Source organism: Falco biarmicus, chromosome 12 (genome assembly GCF_023638135.1).
Source record: "Falco biarmicus isolate bFalBia1 chromosome 12, bFalBia1.pri, whole genome shotgun sequence".
NCBI classification, from domain to species: Eukaryota; Metazoa; Chordata; class Aves; order Falconiformes; family Falconidae; genus Falco; species Falco biarmicus.
The window spans coordinates 15,018,700-15,034,744 of NC_079299.1; the positions used below are offsets into that span (position 1 = coordinate 15,018,700).

Consider the following 16,045-nt stretch of genomic DNA (forward strand, 5'->3'; position numbering starts at 1 on the left):
ACTTTATCTAGGTAGCTGACTCAGCTTGGTTTAAACAGTGGGCAACATACAAAAGAACAGATCTCTCTTCATCCAGGTTCAACTTTAAGTCATAGGTGTTCAGAATTTTCTACCATTTCTAGGAATGCAGAATTCCTGTTTGGCAACTGCAAAAGTTTTGCCCCTGGAGATCAACCAACACACTGTGATCATGGATTTGCTGTTGCAATCTGCCTGGAGCTGGGGCTGCCAAACCAAGGTTTGTACAGATACTGCCAGTAGTGCTGGCCACATATGCTATTCCCTGCAGAAATGGCAAACAATCCCACCTCCCAGGGACCTACCCATCATCTACTTCTCCCATATCCACCTCACCCCACCACTCACCCACATGCCCTGCCACGCTTATACCCACTATCTGTTGGAAGTAAGTCAGGTTTAATTCATGGCATAACTATCTGCACACAGGTAAGGCTAATCAGAGATAACTGCCAAGAGGGAGGTGTTCATCTGGTAAACCCCAAACAGGCAGAATCCACGTACCACCCCAGTGGCACTTCACATCTCACAAGCCATACTCCACTTGCAAACCCTTGTGCCATTTAGTGGTGGCACACTCGGGATGACTAGCTGAAGGCCCAAGGCTGTACTCATAGGTTTGCTGCAGTACTTTTCAGCTCTTAGACACCTTCATTAAAGCAATTCACTGGAAGGTCTCTTTTAGAGGCAGCCAGCTGTTAAGATATTACTTTCTGCTGATTACAGAGAACAACGGAGTCAGTGCTTCATTGCTGTGCTGGTTTTCTTCAAGCATGTTATCAACAGGTCTATCAGAGGTTGCACTACAAGGCTAGCCAGACAATTAATTGTATTTCACTGCTTGGCCAAAATTAGTTGCTTGAGGCTTTACTACACAGGCAGAAGAAGCATTCCTGTATTTCATATAATTTCCCTATGTGGGAAAACCATGGACTATAATCATTTCAGAAAGAAGTTGCTTTTTTCTAGCATGACACACACAATAATGTTATACTGGCACAGCTTTGGCAGAATTATTCCCTTCTAGACACAACAGCCAGCTTTCCCACCTAGACAAGTTTCTGCTGTACCTATGAGAGAGATGGAAGTCTTCCAATGGATTTTCCAGAGAGATTTTTTCTGAACCCTCAAACAATATGATGGAGAGATAATGGGGTCATCCAGAATGTACTGGATGGCATTTACCTTCTTCCTCTTAAGAACGTACTTAATGGAAGCTTATGGGAATAACTACAACTCCATTTCATACAACCACAATTTTCTTTAACCTCTACTTGCCACTGTATGTGGTTAAGCAAACTGATGCAGAACAAGGCATGAAAGTCAAAACTGTTTATATGTGCATAATCCCTTTAACTTTAAGGGAATGATTCTGGGTTTATATCACCACAGCTACACACCAGCTCACACCCTTGACTTGCTGAACTTCTCACTGCAATACTGACAGTTTCACAGTTGTGAAGAACCCCACATTGACAATTCTAGGTAGTATGGAGAGTTGGCTCTGCATCTTTCCTCCCTGGTGCAATTTCCAGAGCAAAGAGCTAATTCAGATGGTTTGCCCAGTGAGGCCTTGGGACTTTCATTTCTGGGCTGTTTGGGGAGGATTTGGGTTTTGTTTGTTAGTTTTTCTTTGCTTTGTTAAGATTTTATGCAGGATGCAAACTGCTGTATTTTATTTCAGACCTCCACATCTGCCCAATTGGAAAGCATGGAAACCAGCAACTGTCCTGACAAGATCAAAGAGTTTCCTCTGCTCTCCATCAGCTATGGACCAGATCCAAACCAGGGATGGATGAGAAGCACAGCGTTTGGGAGTTTTTCACTCAAATACCTCTACTGTTTTCATTGGATATAAAACTGTAATGTCTGTCCTATGAAGAGCTTTAACTACGTGGTAGAACTCAAGATTCCCAGAGTTGATACTATGAACATTTAATAGTACTATGTCGACTTCATATAATAGATTTAGCATTGATAAATGTTGCCAACATCTCTTAAAAGACACATCTCAAAATAAATGGCTGACTTTTTAAAAACACCACTATCTACAGTTTAAGAAATACACCATTCTTCTCATCTAAAAAAAATCTGTATCTAGTCCATATATATGGACTTAAGCTACTCAAACTAAAAACATGTGAATAACTATATTGGAATAAAATACAGAAACTAGAAGTATTTAGAGCTGCCTGTCTTTTTCAGGATGCAAAATATTTTATCGTCTATCACTACCTACTTTTGCATATCTCTTGGCCCTTTAGTCACAAAATCCCCTTATTCTCTGTACACAGAAGGCAAGGAAAAAAAATCTAAAAGAAAAAAACCCAATGTCTCCTGCACAACAGACCACAGAATTTCATTTAGCTTTTCCTCTCAGTCAGTAACGTATTGTTAAATAAGGCTGTGTGGGGTTTTGTTTGTTTGTTTTCTAAAGAGACAGTTTAATGTTAAAAAAATATTATATCTGGGAGGTACAATGTGATCCAATTATTAATTATTCTCATAGTAGAATGTGTCCCTCATTTCTAGACTGAACCCTTTAATGTCAACATTCAGCCACCACAGCTTATTTACACTCACAATGTTAAACTATAAGTATGTCCACATCACCAATAGAGTATTTTAGAAAAGTTCAAGTCAGAGAGCAATGGCAAGCCAGTAAATCAGCAATGTATAGTGGCCTGGAGACATAACAGCATCTCATGTCCCCCTTCTGCAGAGTTATTGCAAGAGGCTCTGCACATGTACTTTTTGTACGAGAGTTTAAGTAAGTCTGTTTTGTAATTAATTCCTATTAAAATTTTTACAAAATCCTGTTTGATGTAATTACATGTTTTGACTGTGGGTACATATATATGTACATGATACATTTTAAGTCATGTATTAATGGGTTTCATCTAAAAAAATCCAGAAAATTCAAACTACTCACCAAGAATGAGCTTCTCGTTGATCAGAAGGAATGACGTTATACTTCTTAGAACTTCAGCTGCTGCTAACAGCATCTCTGTCTGTTGCTCATCTCCACAAAAATAAACTACCAGCTGAACCCATTTTTTCAGGACTGCTGCTGAAATCTGAAGGAACAGAACCTGTGAGAAGTACGCTGTACAATCTGGTGTTACCACTTACCATCACATCAAACTATGGGCTGCCAAAGGGATACTACACATCAGTAATTGCAGGTTATTTTTAAAAGGCAGCAAACTCCACGTGTCCATGCAAAAGTTGGCTTACTATGTCACAGATAGTTAAGATGGGAGATTTTCTTTTAGTCAGAGCAGTACTCATAGGCAATTCTCTTGTTCTGTCCCTTCACACCAGGCTCACCAATGATCACACAAGTCAAAGCATATCTTTGTGTCCTCAGTCATTCTAAACACGCAAGCCAAAGACAAATATACTGGACTATAACAAAAAGAAGCATTTATCAGAAGCATCCTACACGTAGACACATACACGTATCTGGAAAAGAGCATATGAACTGTAGTTCAGTCTTAGGTTTTTGTAATGATACAATGCTTGGTAAAGGGGTGAATGCAGCTCCATCTGTCTCTTCTGCAGACACTGGGGATGGAAATTTTTTTTAATAAGACTGCTGAGGTACCTTGGGTTCTGATAGCACATGCATGCAGAGCATGGAAGGAACCTCCATGTTAGCTGATAAACAGAAAAGCTCACTGTCCTAAACCATGAAGAATTAGAAAAAAGAACAGCCAAGAGAAATTTCCTGGTTCAAATAAAATCTTTTGGATTTTAGATGCCATCTTTTGGAAAATATTTAGTCCTCAGATGTATGCTATGAAAACTATTACTTAGTGATAATGGGACAAAGCTTCGACTGTTTCTAATGTGTAGTGACAGCTACTAGATTTTTTTGTGTGGAAAAAAGTAATGTGCATTTTATCCATAACTCAAGTAACAATTCCAAGACGTCTGTTGGGAAAGCTGGGCCATAACTGGAAAAAGTCCTAACTTCCATAAGTGACCAAGAAAGACCTGAGATCCCCTGCAAATACCACACTCAGGAGGGTGGCTGGTCAGTCAAGGTGCAGGAACCCCATGCGCGGATTTGATAACAGAAGATGCAAATTGCAGGAGGTGGCACCCAGGCACAGCCAAAAGCAAGTGTGTGCTACAGCTATAAGAAGGAAGCTCCAGAGGAAAAAACAACAAAATAACCCACCAACAAACAGACTGGGACCTCATGCACAGGTCAACAGGAAAAGCAGCACCAGCTCGACCTGGAGATGCTTGAGGTATGTGCAACTGATTTATTTTTTTCTCTCCTTTCTTTCCTTTTTTACTTATTTTTAATTAAATTACTAAATTAATTAAAGGAAGTGAAAAGCAGAACAACAAATAAGGTAAAGAAGAGAACCAATGAAAAAGTGGGTTGAGCTAAAGGGCAGAGAAGCGCAGGAGGACTCACCGAGGGATAAATGAAACCTCGGTCACACTCTGCCTCATTCTGCATGGTACGTGGCCATGTACCTGCACTGCACAAAGGGACAGCACCAGAACATGTCCTACAGATTCTGTAATGGGTTAAAAAAATACGTATCTCCCAAGATATTACAAATTACTCAAAATTTTAACAGACACACGGACAGTCTAGCAAGACAGAACTGGACTTTTACCTTATGGAAAAGAAACAATCCCTTCTACAGAGGCAAATACTGATTGCAAACCCAAATAAAGAATTTAGAAAGAAAACTGATGTACTTGCTCTTTTACAAAGCAGAAAGCACTCTCTGTACTGTTGTCTTAGATCTCCCATGACTTACATGATTAGAGAAAGCTGGTTTAGCATTACTGCAGTTAAGATTATTACAGCATTTTTCATTAATTCCTCTTTGTAAATTAATACAAAACTTCAGAACAATAACATGTTTCACATCTATTTGCGAAACCAGGTTTATATGGTTATTTCAGTGTTTAAAGCTTGAAGTCTTTGCATTTTGCCTTTTTAAATAAAAAGTTAACATCATATTTCATGTTCCCAAGTCTTGTGTGTGAATCTGTAGCTTCCTTTTTTATAATGATACAAGATTATTAGTATACAATACACATAAATTCTGCTGCATATTCTAAAAAACATAACAGCTACATAAGTAAAAAAATCTTCATTTTAAAACATGTCAAGAGAATTTAGTCTATTGTAAAATAACCATTAAGTGCTTTTTGTCTGAAAATGTAAAAAGAAGTAAAATTGTCTAGGACTAAAAGCTGCCTTAACACTGCTCTACACATGCATATGTGACATGACAGACTGACAGTTTCAAATCAAAAGAAACCTGACCCAGTAATTTGTGCTGCTATAAATCTAAATTAAATAGTCTATAAACAGGAATGGAGAACACAGAACCTTGAATTTTACAAGGGTTATTATATTTACACTAGCGTTTGAAAAACAAATTTCAAGAGGAAATTCAATGAGAAACTCCATGCAGAGAACAGGCTGGTGTGCTTAGGCAGTGATTTCAGGCTGAGACTTGGCAAGGTCACACTGTGAGGAAGGGAACTGCACCCAACCACTGCTTCAGCTTCGTGCCTCCCCCTCGGACCCGCTCCCCTGCTGGCTGCCCAGCAATCACAAACCACAACAAAGCTGCGCCGCAGTAAATGGACCGGATTCAGTACATGTGTTAATCACTGTAGGCACTTCTCTTCCTGCATTACAGTGACTGTTCTGGATGCTCTCAGAAGTTGAAATTACTTAGGTATTTAACTTGAAATGACTTTGAGAGGGATATACTGAGATGATATTCATGGCCATTGCATCGCAGAATGTGGCAGCGTATTCAGCCAGGAAGATATAATGCCAGAAAAGGTGCAATGACACAAGAAAACAGAAGCTTGGGGCTTCCATCTAAAAGAAGCAACGTTACTCAATCACCAAAACTCTGTAATTACAAACTGTTAAGCAGCTGCTTCCCTTACCTGTTGATGCTTCTGCAAAAGGTGGATAACCAACTTGGAGCCAAATTTCAGAGCTATGCTTTGAACTTCAGAGCTGAGAAAACAAGGTAAAGGACTTATAAAAAAAAGCAGCTATTTCTGCCATCATTCCCCTTTTAGAAAAAAGAACAGCTAGGTCTTAATTTCCAATTATTACCAATGGGTATTTTGCAAGCTAAGCAGTCAGTCTTTACATTAGAGATCTTGATGTTAGTTAAGCTTTTAGTTGATACACAAATGAAATATGCTCTTCCACCTCTCGTGGTTTTTTTCCATCTACATACTTCCCATAGAAAAACATATTTGAAAATGAAACCCAAGTCAACCCAGACAGATATTACTTTAAATGATAAACAAAGGCATCTCTTCAAGCTGGTGTTAAGCTCCCGGAACATCTCTTCTGCAGCTGCTAGAAAACTTACTAGTGCAGAATATGCCAACTGCTGGCTCCTGAGCCTCCATGCTACCCAGCAGGGTCTAAGGACACAGAGCTAGGCACTGTGGCTCCTGAAGGGCTGGTCTTACCGGCAGGAATGGCAACACCTGAGCAGTAAGGTCTGCTATTTCAGCTATTTCCCTCTAACAGCACTAGTCAGTGTTACTTTAATACTAGTATCTCATTTCATTCCAGAAATAAACACTCCACATCATCATTTAAACTTGGAAAATTTAGTGCAAATCAGCAGCAAATATGCACAGCTATAAAACACTGTTCTACACTCTATACCCTAAATATTCTGCATTAGTAACTCTGGGGTGCAATGTTTATATAGCTTAAAAAAAAAAAAAAAAAAAAAAAAGAGACTATTAGAAACAGGATGGTCTTGCCCTTAGAGACTGGACACTTCAAACCTGTTTGTCCATTCCATTATGAATGGATGGACACAGTTTCTAATTCAGTTCAAACTACAGACTGGCTCCAAATTTTCAGCACTTTCTGCTGACTTTACAGTCTGATTAAGGAGCACAAACTGTAAGGATTAGGGTCAACCATTTCTGCCAAACCAATGAGGGAAATCAGATCTGTCATTCTTACTAGAGATCGTCTGCAGATAAACCAGGATAGGACGGATGACAGATTCACAGTGAATGACCTATGTCTGGATCATCAATTCTATATGTTAAGGTGTTTCCCAATTACCATTCAGGAAGAGCTACGCTCGCTGGCTATCATCTGACAGCCAGAATATCTTCTTATTCAGGGACTGTATTACTGGACATTTACAGGGTGCTTGCCAGTACGACTTGTGGGCCTTTTCAGTAATTCAGATCCATGCCTAACTGCTCTGAAAAATTCTCATCAAGACCTCTCTTTACTCAAATCAGCCATACTCACTTTTCTGAAACATGGATTTTTACATCAAAACATAGTCCAAACGCAATAAATTAATGCTTCAACATTTAAAGTTTTTAACATGTAAGCATTTTAACGTGCATGATGGACCATACCTGTCGGAGGTATCTACAATGTTTAAACTCCAGGTTAAGAGCTCATTTGGATTCATTTTTATAGAGTGTTCAGTCTCAGGAAGCACATTTCTGAGGTCCATATTATAAAGAATTTCCAGCACCTGCACACACAATTCACAAACAAAGAACTTACAAACAATCTCAACATGAATGTGTACATTTGAGATCAATAAAACAGTGACTTAAACCCCAGTTCAAGAACACAAAGGTCCTCTACTGACAGTGCTCAGAAAGGAAAGAGGAAGTTCTTGCTTTTACACAAGAACATCTGTTACAGAATTATAGCACCGCTCCTATTCAGTGTGAAAAAAACCAAACCACTCATGTACTATTTGAAAAACATCATGCATGTTCAAAATATATTTTCAAAAAATAAGAATATCATTTACTGAAAACATACCAAATGTCAATAAAAAAAGCACCCTCCTACCTTGCAAAAACACTGGAGATTCTTTTCCTCCAGAGCCATTGTAAGCAGAGTACCTTCCAAATCAATGAGTAAACACATTACACCTCCTCCTCCTTCTGCGATCTGCTTGGAATTTATTTGTTTCAGCCACAGCAGTATTGCTTCCAATGCAAGCAGACGTACTTCATGAAACTCACAGTGAAGGAGATGAACTATTGACAGTGATGGTTTGACTATTTTCTTTGCAACAGGCGAACTGCTGCTCTGGACATCAGGACCTGCAGTTACTGACAGCACTGATATTACAAGTTTGGTGATGCTCTGAAGATACTGTATCAGTCCTGGTACTGCAGATGAGTAGGGGATACCAGATACCAATTCAGAATCTGAAATAATTCCATTCATCTCCGCCCAAAATCCAAACATTTGCATGCCTGAAATGAGAATAAAACTAAGTAGTGACAAACAGATGATGTTATCATCTGCTCCAGACGATGAAGTGATTCTGAAGTTGAAAAACATCAGGTATGCAAAAGGTATCACAAGGTAAAATCAGGCATGAAATGAAAACATAGTTCTCCTCCATTTTAAAGTGATTCTGAATTATAAAACAGCTTTCCTATATATCACGTGTATTCATATTTCCATAGAACGAAATAAGGACACAAACTTTACAAAAACTATAAACTGCTCAACACACAGGATGGAAGCTTCAAACAATTTAAAAAATGCTGCACTACTTTGTAGATTGCCTGTCACCTCTTCCAATTACAGCTGTTTGATAAGTATTTCTTTTAATCAAGCTACTAATACAGTCTTGCAAATTGTAATGCTTTGCACTACCATTGTAGAAAGTGATTAACACAAATAAACTATATTGTATTAAATATATTTTGAAAAAAAAAAAAAAAAGCAAGTGGTTTGGAAACCTCAAAAAGTACCAAAGACAATCATGCAATCATATTATCCTTGACAGAATAGCTCTAAAATCAGAGGTCAGACTGAAGAAATTGCTGTCTGTCAGACTACCCAGCTGCAATTGAAACCAGGAGAAATGTTACTATTACGCCCCTCCTACATAAATAGATCTGTCATGTGTGTATCAGTCTAAAGAATTTACTGATTAAGAAATCCAGTATGCTTTTCCTATGCCTATTACCTTTGGACAGTTAACACAGCTAAGACAAAAAGAAGCTGCACTTTAATTCCTCTTACGTATCAGCACAGGAACATTTCAGCCCTTTACAATGGTGCAACCTGCCCACATGGCACAGCAGAGCCCAAGAATCTTCTTTAGTGCTTGGCTACCTCCTGGAGTGAACAAAAAGGTCACTGCTATCTGTGATGCCAGAGGATTTCAGGCTTTAGCAAAATTGGCAATGTTAACACAAAGTGAAAGGAAAAAAAAAATAATCAATAGTCCTCACACACACACAGACATTCTCCTCACAAGCCCCCAGCTCAACCTTGTCCTCCATTGTCAGTTGGAATGAATTGTTTTATAATATGGAAACAAAGATTTTTGCCCAGTTCAGATGTTTGTATAGCTTGTACTGCAAGGAAATTAATATGCTATATCCCACAAAATTCAAATACAAGTAAGGGAAAAATCATGAAGAAGCACAGAACAGAAGAACACTGCCACTGGTGTTAAGGGATGCTGAAAGTTTAGGGAGTTTAAAATGTCAGAATGCATTAAAAGTAAATACAAAGATCAAAGGAAGCTTCCTCAGATTTCTTCAGTATCTGCAAGAAGACAATTCACTGCCGTGTAACTTTGCAATTTATAATTAAATAAGCACTAAGTACTACTAAAAGCCTGTCCAAATATTACTATTAAGTTGCTGAATTTGACATGAAACTGCAACAGAAACATGGATTCATTCTGTTGCCCATTAAGACATTCCCCCAAGCTTTCTATTTACAGTTAAACATCCTGCCCTTTCATATTCAAATTCTTCCAAAGCCACCTTAATTTGTTTGACATTTACACAGAAACTTGACATGGTTGTACACTGTCTAGCATGTAAGACAGAAGCGTGCTCTCAGTAATGCTGGAAAAGCTTCAAAGAAATTTGGTATTTTTAAAAGATTGTCAGACATATTACCTAACCATTAGTTCTGTCATTCATATTTTCACTCCAGTTTCTTTTCTGAACGGGCTTGTTGTAGTCAAAGAAACTGCAATATCACTGCAAACCTATGTAACATCATAACCCTCTAGATGACAGAGATGGCTTACATCTCGTAACATGCAAACTTGTATATTTTATTTGCTACGTTTTCTAAAACCCCTCCAAACAGACTGGCATTACATACCGGCGTCATAGCATAAACTAGCATTAATGCCTATGTCACACGACAAGTATCCAACCGCCAGAATTCCTTAAGTTCTGAACCATTTGGTTGCCTTGGAGAGGGATTAGGCCTTTGTCCCAGTTACTACACAGCCTGACTCCACAGACACCAGTTTAACAACAGAAATAATCCCAAGCAGTTGAAAGAAAAAGGTTCAAGTTCAAGCACCTCAGTTCGACAAGAGAAAGAGCTTCAGTCTGGGAGCCCTGCACCCTCTCAGATTTCCACGCACCCCCGTCAGCTGCACTGCAGCAATACGGGAGGTGACTGGCTCAGCTGTTCAAACCAAGTATATTTTTCTAAAGTATATGGCAAGAGAAGTGCGTTGCCTTCCTATCAGCATTTCTTTACGTCGGGGTATACCTATCATATGTGCAAGCAGTAACATGATAACCATCAGGATGGAAGGGTTAAAGCTCTGGGGCAAGGCAAGGGAGAGCAGTATTAGGCAAACAGAAAGAGACAGGGATAAATATTACGGGAAGAGGGGGAAGGTGTCTTCCATTTTGTTGGTGTCAACACTGCCAACTTTGCTAGAGCAACCTAACGTTGGAGAGAGTGGTGACCCCTCTGTTGACCCCAGGAGCTGGCAGCTTCAGATCCACTTCAGCAAACCTTCATTTGAATTTTGCAAGGCCACCATAACTTCACTCCGTGTCTTCATCTTTGAAGGGGAAAATTATTTTCATATAAAAAAATCATGGCAGAGCTACTCCTAGAATTACTAGTTTGCAGAGACTGCAATACAAGAGTCCTCTGCCACAGATCCTCTTTTTTCTGTATTTATCAGATACTTCTGCTGGTTTGGAAGCCTTCTGGATGACTTTTGTTTTTCCCAAGTAATTGTGAAAGACTGGACACCGTGGCTCATCTATTTTACAGAAAGTCTCTCTAAAACTGGATGTCTCAACAGCAAGGCTGTCAGCAAAACAAGACTGTCTGCATATTTGCTTAGCCTCAGCACACCATAGAGCAAATCCTTCCACATTCATCTTGTGCTCCACATGCTCTCCGACACTCTTTTTCACACAAATATGTACAGAAGGAAAGAAAGCCCCCGTCTTATTACAATGCAGTGGAAATATTCCTGCTTTCAGCTTCATCACTAAGAAATCTTTCTTGCCTTTCACGTAAATGTTTTCTCTTCTGCTTAACTTTAAGTAAACTTTTCTTTGGCTTACATCAAAATACCTGACTAAACAAAAAACTACACTGGTTCCCAAAGTAAATGTCTGCCTCTGTTGTTAAGATACAGTAAAGACATACTTTTATTTACAAACAAAAATCACCATACAGTTTGAATGACCAGCTGCTGTGAGAAGGAAAAACAAATTTTGGTTGACCAAACAAGCAAACTGGCGAACAGCAGTCTTGTCCAGGATGCTGACAGATGCAAAAGGCCCCCCAAGAATTAAGTGGATTAACTCCCCCCCTCCCAAGGATTGCTTCATTTGTGGGATAGGAAGAATTTTGGTTCTCTTCTAGGAAGGGATCATCTACCTGGACTTGTGCAAAGCATTTGACACTGTCCCACGTGACATCTTTGTCCCTAGACTGAAGAGACATGGATTTGACAGATGGACCACTCAGTGGATAAAGATCTGGCTGGATGGTCACATTCAAAGAGTTGCAGTCAATGGCTTGATGTCCAAGCGGAGACCAGCGATGATGGCATTCCTCAGGGGCTGGGACTGCCACCATTTAGCATCTTTGCCTGTGACATGGACACTGGGATCGAGTGCACGCTCAGCAAGTTTGCCGACACCACCAAGCTGGGTGGTGCGGTCGACACGCAGAAGGGAAGGGATGCCATCCAGGGGGGCCTCGACAGGTGTGAGGGGTGGCCCCATGCGAACCTCAAGAAGTTCAACAAGGCCAAGTGCAAGGTCCTGCATGTGGGTCATGGCAATCCCAAGCACAGATACATGCTGGGTGGAGAATTGCTTGAGAGGCAGCCCTGAGGAGAAGGACTTGGGGGTGTTGGTGGGTGAGAAGCTCAACACAACCCAACTGTGTCCTGGGCTGCATCAAAAGAAGCATGGCCAGCAGGTGGAGGGAGCCGATTCTGCCACTCTACTCCATTCCCATGAGACCCTACTAGAGTACTGCATTCAGCTCTGGGGACCCCAGCATAAGAAGGACACAGACCTGTTGGAGCAAGCCCAGAGGAGGCCATGAAGATGACCAGAGGGCTGGAGCACCTCTCGTCTGAAGACAGGCTGAGAGAGTTGGGGTGGTTCAGCCTGGAGAAGAGAAGGCTCCGGGGACACCTTACTGCAGCCTTCCAGTGCCTAAAGGGGCCTGCAGGAAAGTGGGGAGGGACTTTGTACAAGGGCATGTGGTGACAGGACAAGGGGTGATGGCTTTGAACTGGAAGAGGGCAGATTTAGGTTAGGTATTAGGAAGACATTCTTTACCCTGAGGGTGGTGAGGCACTGGCACAGGCTGCCCAGAGAAGCTGTGGATGCCCCATCCCTGGAAGCATTCCTGGCCAGGTTGGATGGGGCTTTGAGCAACCTGGTCTGGTGGAAGGTGTCCCCAACCATACTTCCTTCTGACTTGCCTACTTTAATGTCAGTAGGCATAGGCCATTTAGATGATTCTATAAACACGTTTTAAATCTTTACCTTCCTTGAGTCAAAACAACACCACAGTCAATATACTGGCACACAAAGTTTATATAATTTCTGACATAACAAACAAAAATTGCTTTCAATTTGTTCAGATGGAATTTCTTCTGTTTCAGCTAATTAGACCAAATAATCAAAACATGCATTAACAAGCTGCCAGTCACAGTTTGGCCACAGGTCTTAGGGATTTAGGAAAAGAAAGTTAAAGTATGGCTAAAATAACCAACCTAGTTATTCCTGGTTGGTTTTGTTTTGTTTTTTTATTTACTGTTTAAACATTATCAGTTTTTATGTTAGCCTGCAGAAAAACTTGAGCTAACATTCTTTGCAAAATAAGAAAAAGAAAGAAGTACAATATTGAAAAAAAAGTGGGCAAAGCCTTCAAACACCATTTAAAAGTCCTATATATTGAATCATTTGGGCAAAATGTTTAAGAGTTTCCTACTTGAAAAACCATTTGTGCTTTCATTGCAAAGCATCTAGAAGTTTGATAATGCATACCATTTCTACCAATACATTTTATAACTTCTCATTAAGAAGGACAAATATAACTAAGAGAACGGTATTTGCAATACATTTAAGTTAAAACACAGTATTTTGTCATATTTGAGGGCACAAAAAAGGACTAAACCAGCAAACAGTTGAACACAGTTGCTCATGTTTCTGATCTCAAACACACATGTGCAAAGCACAGTATTTTTTGCAATTGTTTCTTTTCGTTCATGAGCAGAATTTAAGAATCTTAACTCAGCTACATCTACAAAAAGTTTAGCTGTTTGGAAGATAGTAAGAAAATGAAAGTCTGTTGTTGCAAAACTCAAGGAAAGAATATATTAGTGACAGTAGAATGCTGGCTGCTCCATTTTGATATCAAAACAATCTAATTATGAACAGAATCAGTTATGTAAATACAGAGTAACTGTTTCCACTGATGACAACAACAGTAGAATATGGTTAATCTCCAGAACTTTTATAAATTCTTCCACCTCAAATGTAGAAAGGAAGAATGCTTAGTTAAACTTCAAGTGGCAGTTTCTCCTAAACCACAGGTTCATCCTATTTGACATCCTGTTTAAATGTTTTCTCTTTCTCAGCGAACTTGATTTTTAAGACACTATACTTGATAATAGGCCAAACCAGACAGGAGACTGACAGCAAATATGCAGGATAAAAGAACGACTTGGAAGGCTTATCTTTAGCAAATTTTTCTTTCACCTTTTCCCTGACTTCCGTTCTCATCCTATTTCACATACGTTGATGGACTCAATACAATACTTTATCAACAAGCACCTTTCTTTGAACACACCATAACATATGCTTTTATTAGTCAAGTGCATTTTAGAGAGTTGCATCCATTTTTTCCTTAACAAATTGACAAAATACTATCAAAAAAATGTTCTGAGATGTGAGCAAGAAAGAAAGTGTGACCACTTTGCTTTGTGGCATTCTTCATCTGTTACAGAGAGACAGAGCATCCCAGATCCGAGCTTTCACTGGAAGACACTGCTCTGACTCCTGTGTTACCAGCACTGCAGGGTTGCGGTAATACTCTCATCTTATTGTTTAGCTTCCACCAACTTCCAGGAGAAGATCTGAAAGCAGGAATGTCTAACGACAGGCCCTGTCAGAAGTCCACATATGCAACAAAGGAATCTTATCTACTGAAACGCTACATCACAGCATAGCCTGTCCATAGTCTGGTTTTCTCTCCCTCCAAAAGCCCATCCGAGTGCAGAGAAAAGTGCATAACCTCAGACACACACATGGATCCGTGGCACCAAAGCTTGACAGACCTCTCCTCCCAACGCCTGCTGATAAAGACTTGTGAATTACAAATTATTATAACCACAGCTAAGGTTGGACACGTTGCCACCCGGACTTGGGGCCATTTTTAACTTCCAAAAATGCCTGCAAGTGTCACCGGCTTCCTCCAGTAGGAACTTCCCCCTATTCCTACATCACCCACTCTGGTGCTGGTTTACTTCTAGAGGAGTAACTTGACTGGATTTTAGCAGGGTACGAGGGCCAGAAAATCCTGAAATTGTTCTCCCCATTAAGACTGCAAAGGCCCTGGACATCTGGTGCTTCCAAGTCTATAAAACAGTTACTGTGGAGACAATATATCAGAGATCTGCAAGAAAAAACTCACTGGATATTATTAATAATTACTGGATATTATTAAGAATTATTAATACTGACAACAGACATTAGCTCATCAAATAATTAATACCTAGATCTAGTAAAAACTTTTTTTTGCTCTCAATGAAGACAAAAATAGTATTTTTATTTATATATTTAACTTACTTTTTTTTAAAAAGGCTTGCTTCAGATTTTTTTCTGAGTTCCAACCACAATTCACAACTGAACACAAAAAATATGTAAGTTTACATAGTCTTGGCATTATGTATTGTCTCTGCACATCAGAAGACACTCAGGCGTATCAGGAGCTGGAAAAAATGCTCTAAATTTTGCCTATCGACTCAAGAGAGCTGTATTTTCCCAATGACATGAATCCGGCAACATTTCCATCCAAACCAGCAGATCAGAATAACTACAGGGAGGGTTTTTTGTTTGTTTTAAGATAAATAATCATCATTTGGCCAGCAATAAATTTTTAGCTGGACAAGATGCTTTTGGTATCCATTACTCCCTGCCTTCCTTATCCGACATTTTAAATTGTTTTGAATTTGTGAAGTAAATTCCCTAAGGGCTGTCCTGCACTTTAAGAGACAGATTTTATTAATTGAAGACAACAAATCACTTACAGAAAATAATCGTAATGTAGGAAAGGCCTAGGCAGGGTTGTACTCTGAAAATCTCTTTGTAATTGTAGCCCCTTTAGACAGGCATAATCAATTAGAAGTGGTCTGACTTTAACCAGTTGCAGGCTCATTACATTGCATTCCCATTTCTGTTGATGAAAATCAGTTTCAGCCATGGCCTGGAACTCATACACAGCACTTCCTGGGGCCTCTTAGATAAACACATCAAGAAACAGTTTTATTTGGATTTGTCCTTCACCCTTTATTCATTGAAACAACTTTACAAATCAAGATTAAAACAGAGAAAAATTGGCTCATAACCAGAGATACACATATATGAGTAAGATATTTAATCTCAGAAAAGCATAAAGCTTCAGCTAATAATTATTCCTTACAGAACATTTAAATGCAAGACTCAAAACATTCATTTTTAACTG

At 39.5% G+C, this 16,045-nt stretch overlaps 1 protein-coding gene across 5 annotated transcripts in view; it reads right to left on the reverse strand.

The window, feature by feature from the left end:
- THADA (THADA armadillo repeat containing) overlaps positions 1-16,045 on the reverse strand; it is a 161,680-nt gene that overhangs the window by 28,424 nt on the left and 117,211 nt on the right. For 4 of the 5 annotated variants that reach the window (XM_056356822.1, XM_056356824.1, XM_056356821.1 and 1 more), the window contains 4 exons: positions 7,880-8,292; positions 7,429-7,550; positions 5,962-6,034; positions 2,951-3,095 (listed from right to left, as the gene is read on the reverse strand). In XM_056356822.1, coding sequence (XP_056212797.1) covers positions 2,951-3,095; positions 5,962-6,034; positions 7,429-7,550; positions 7,880-8,292 — 753 coding nt within the window. Of the gene's footprint in view, positions 1-2,950; positions 3,096-5,961; positions 6,035-7,428; positions 7,551-7,879; positions 8,293-16,045 lie in introns of those variants that run through there. The other variant, XM_056356825.1, reaches the window with a different exon arrangement.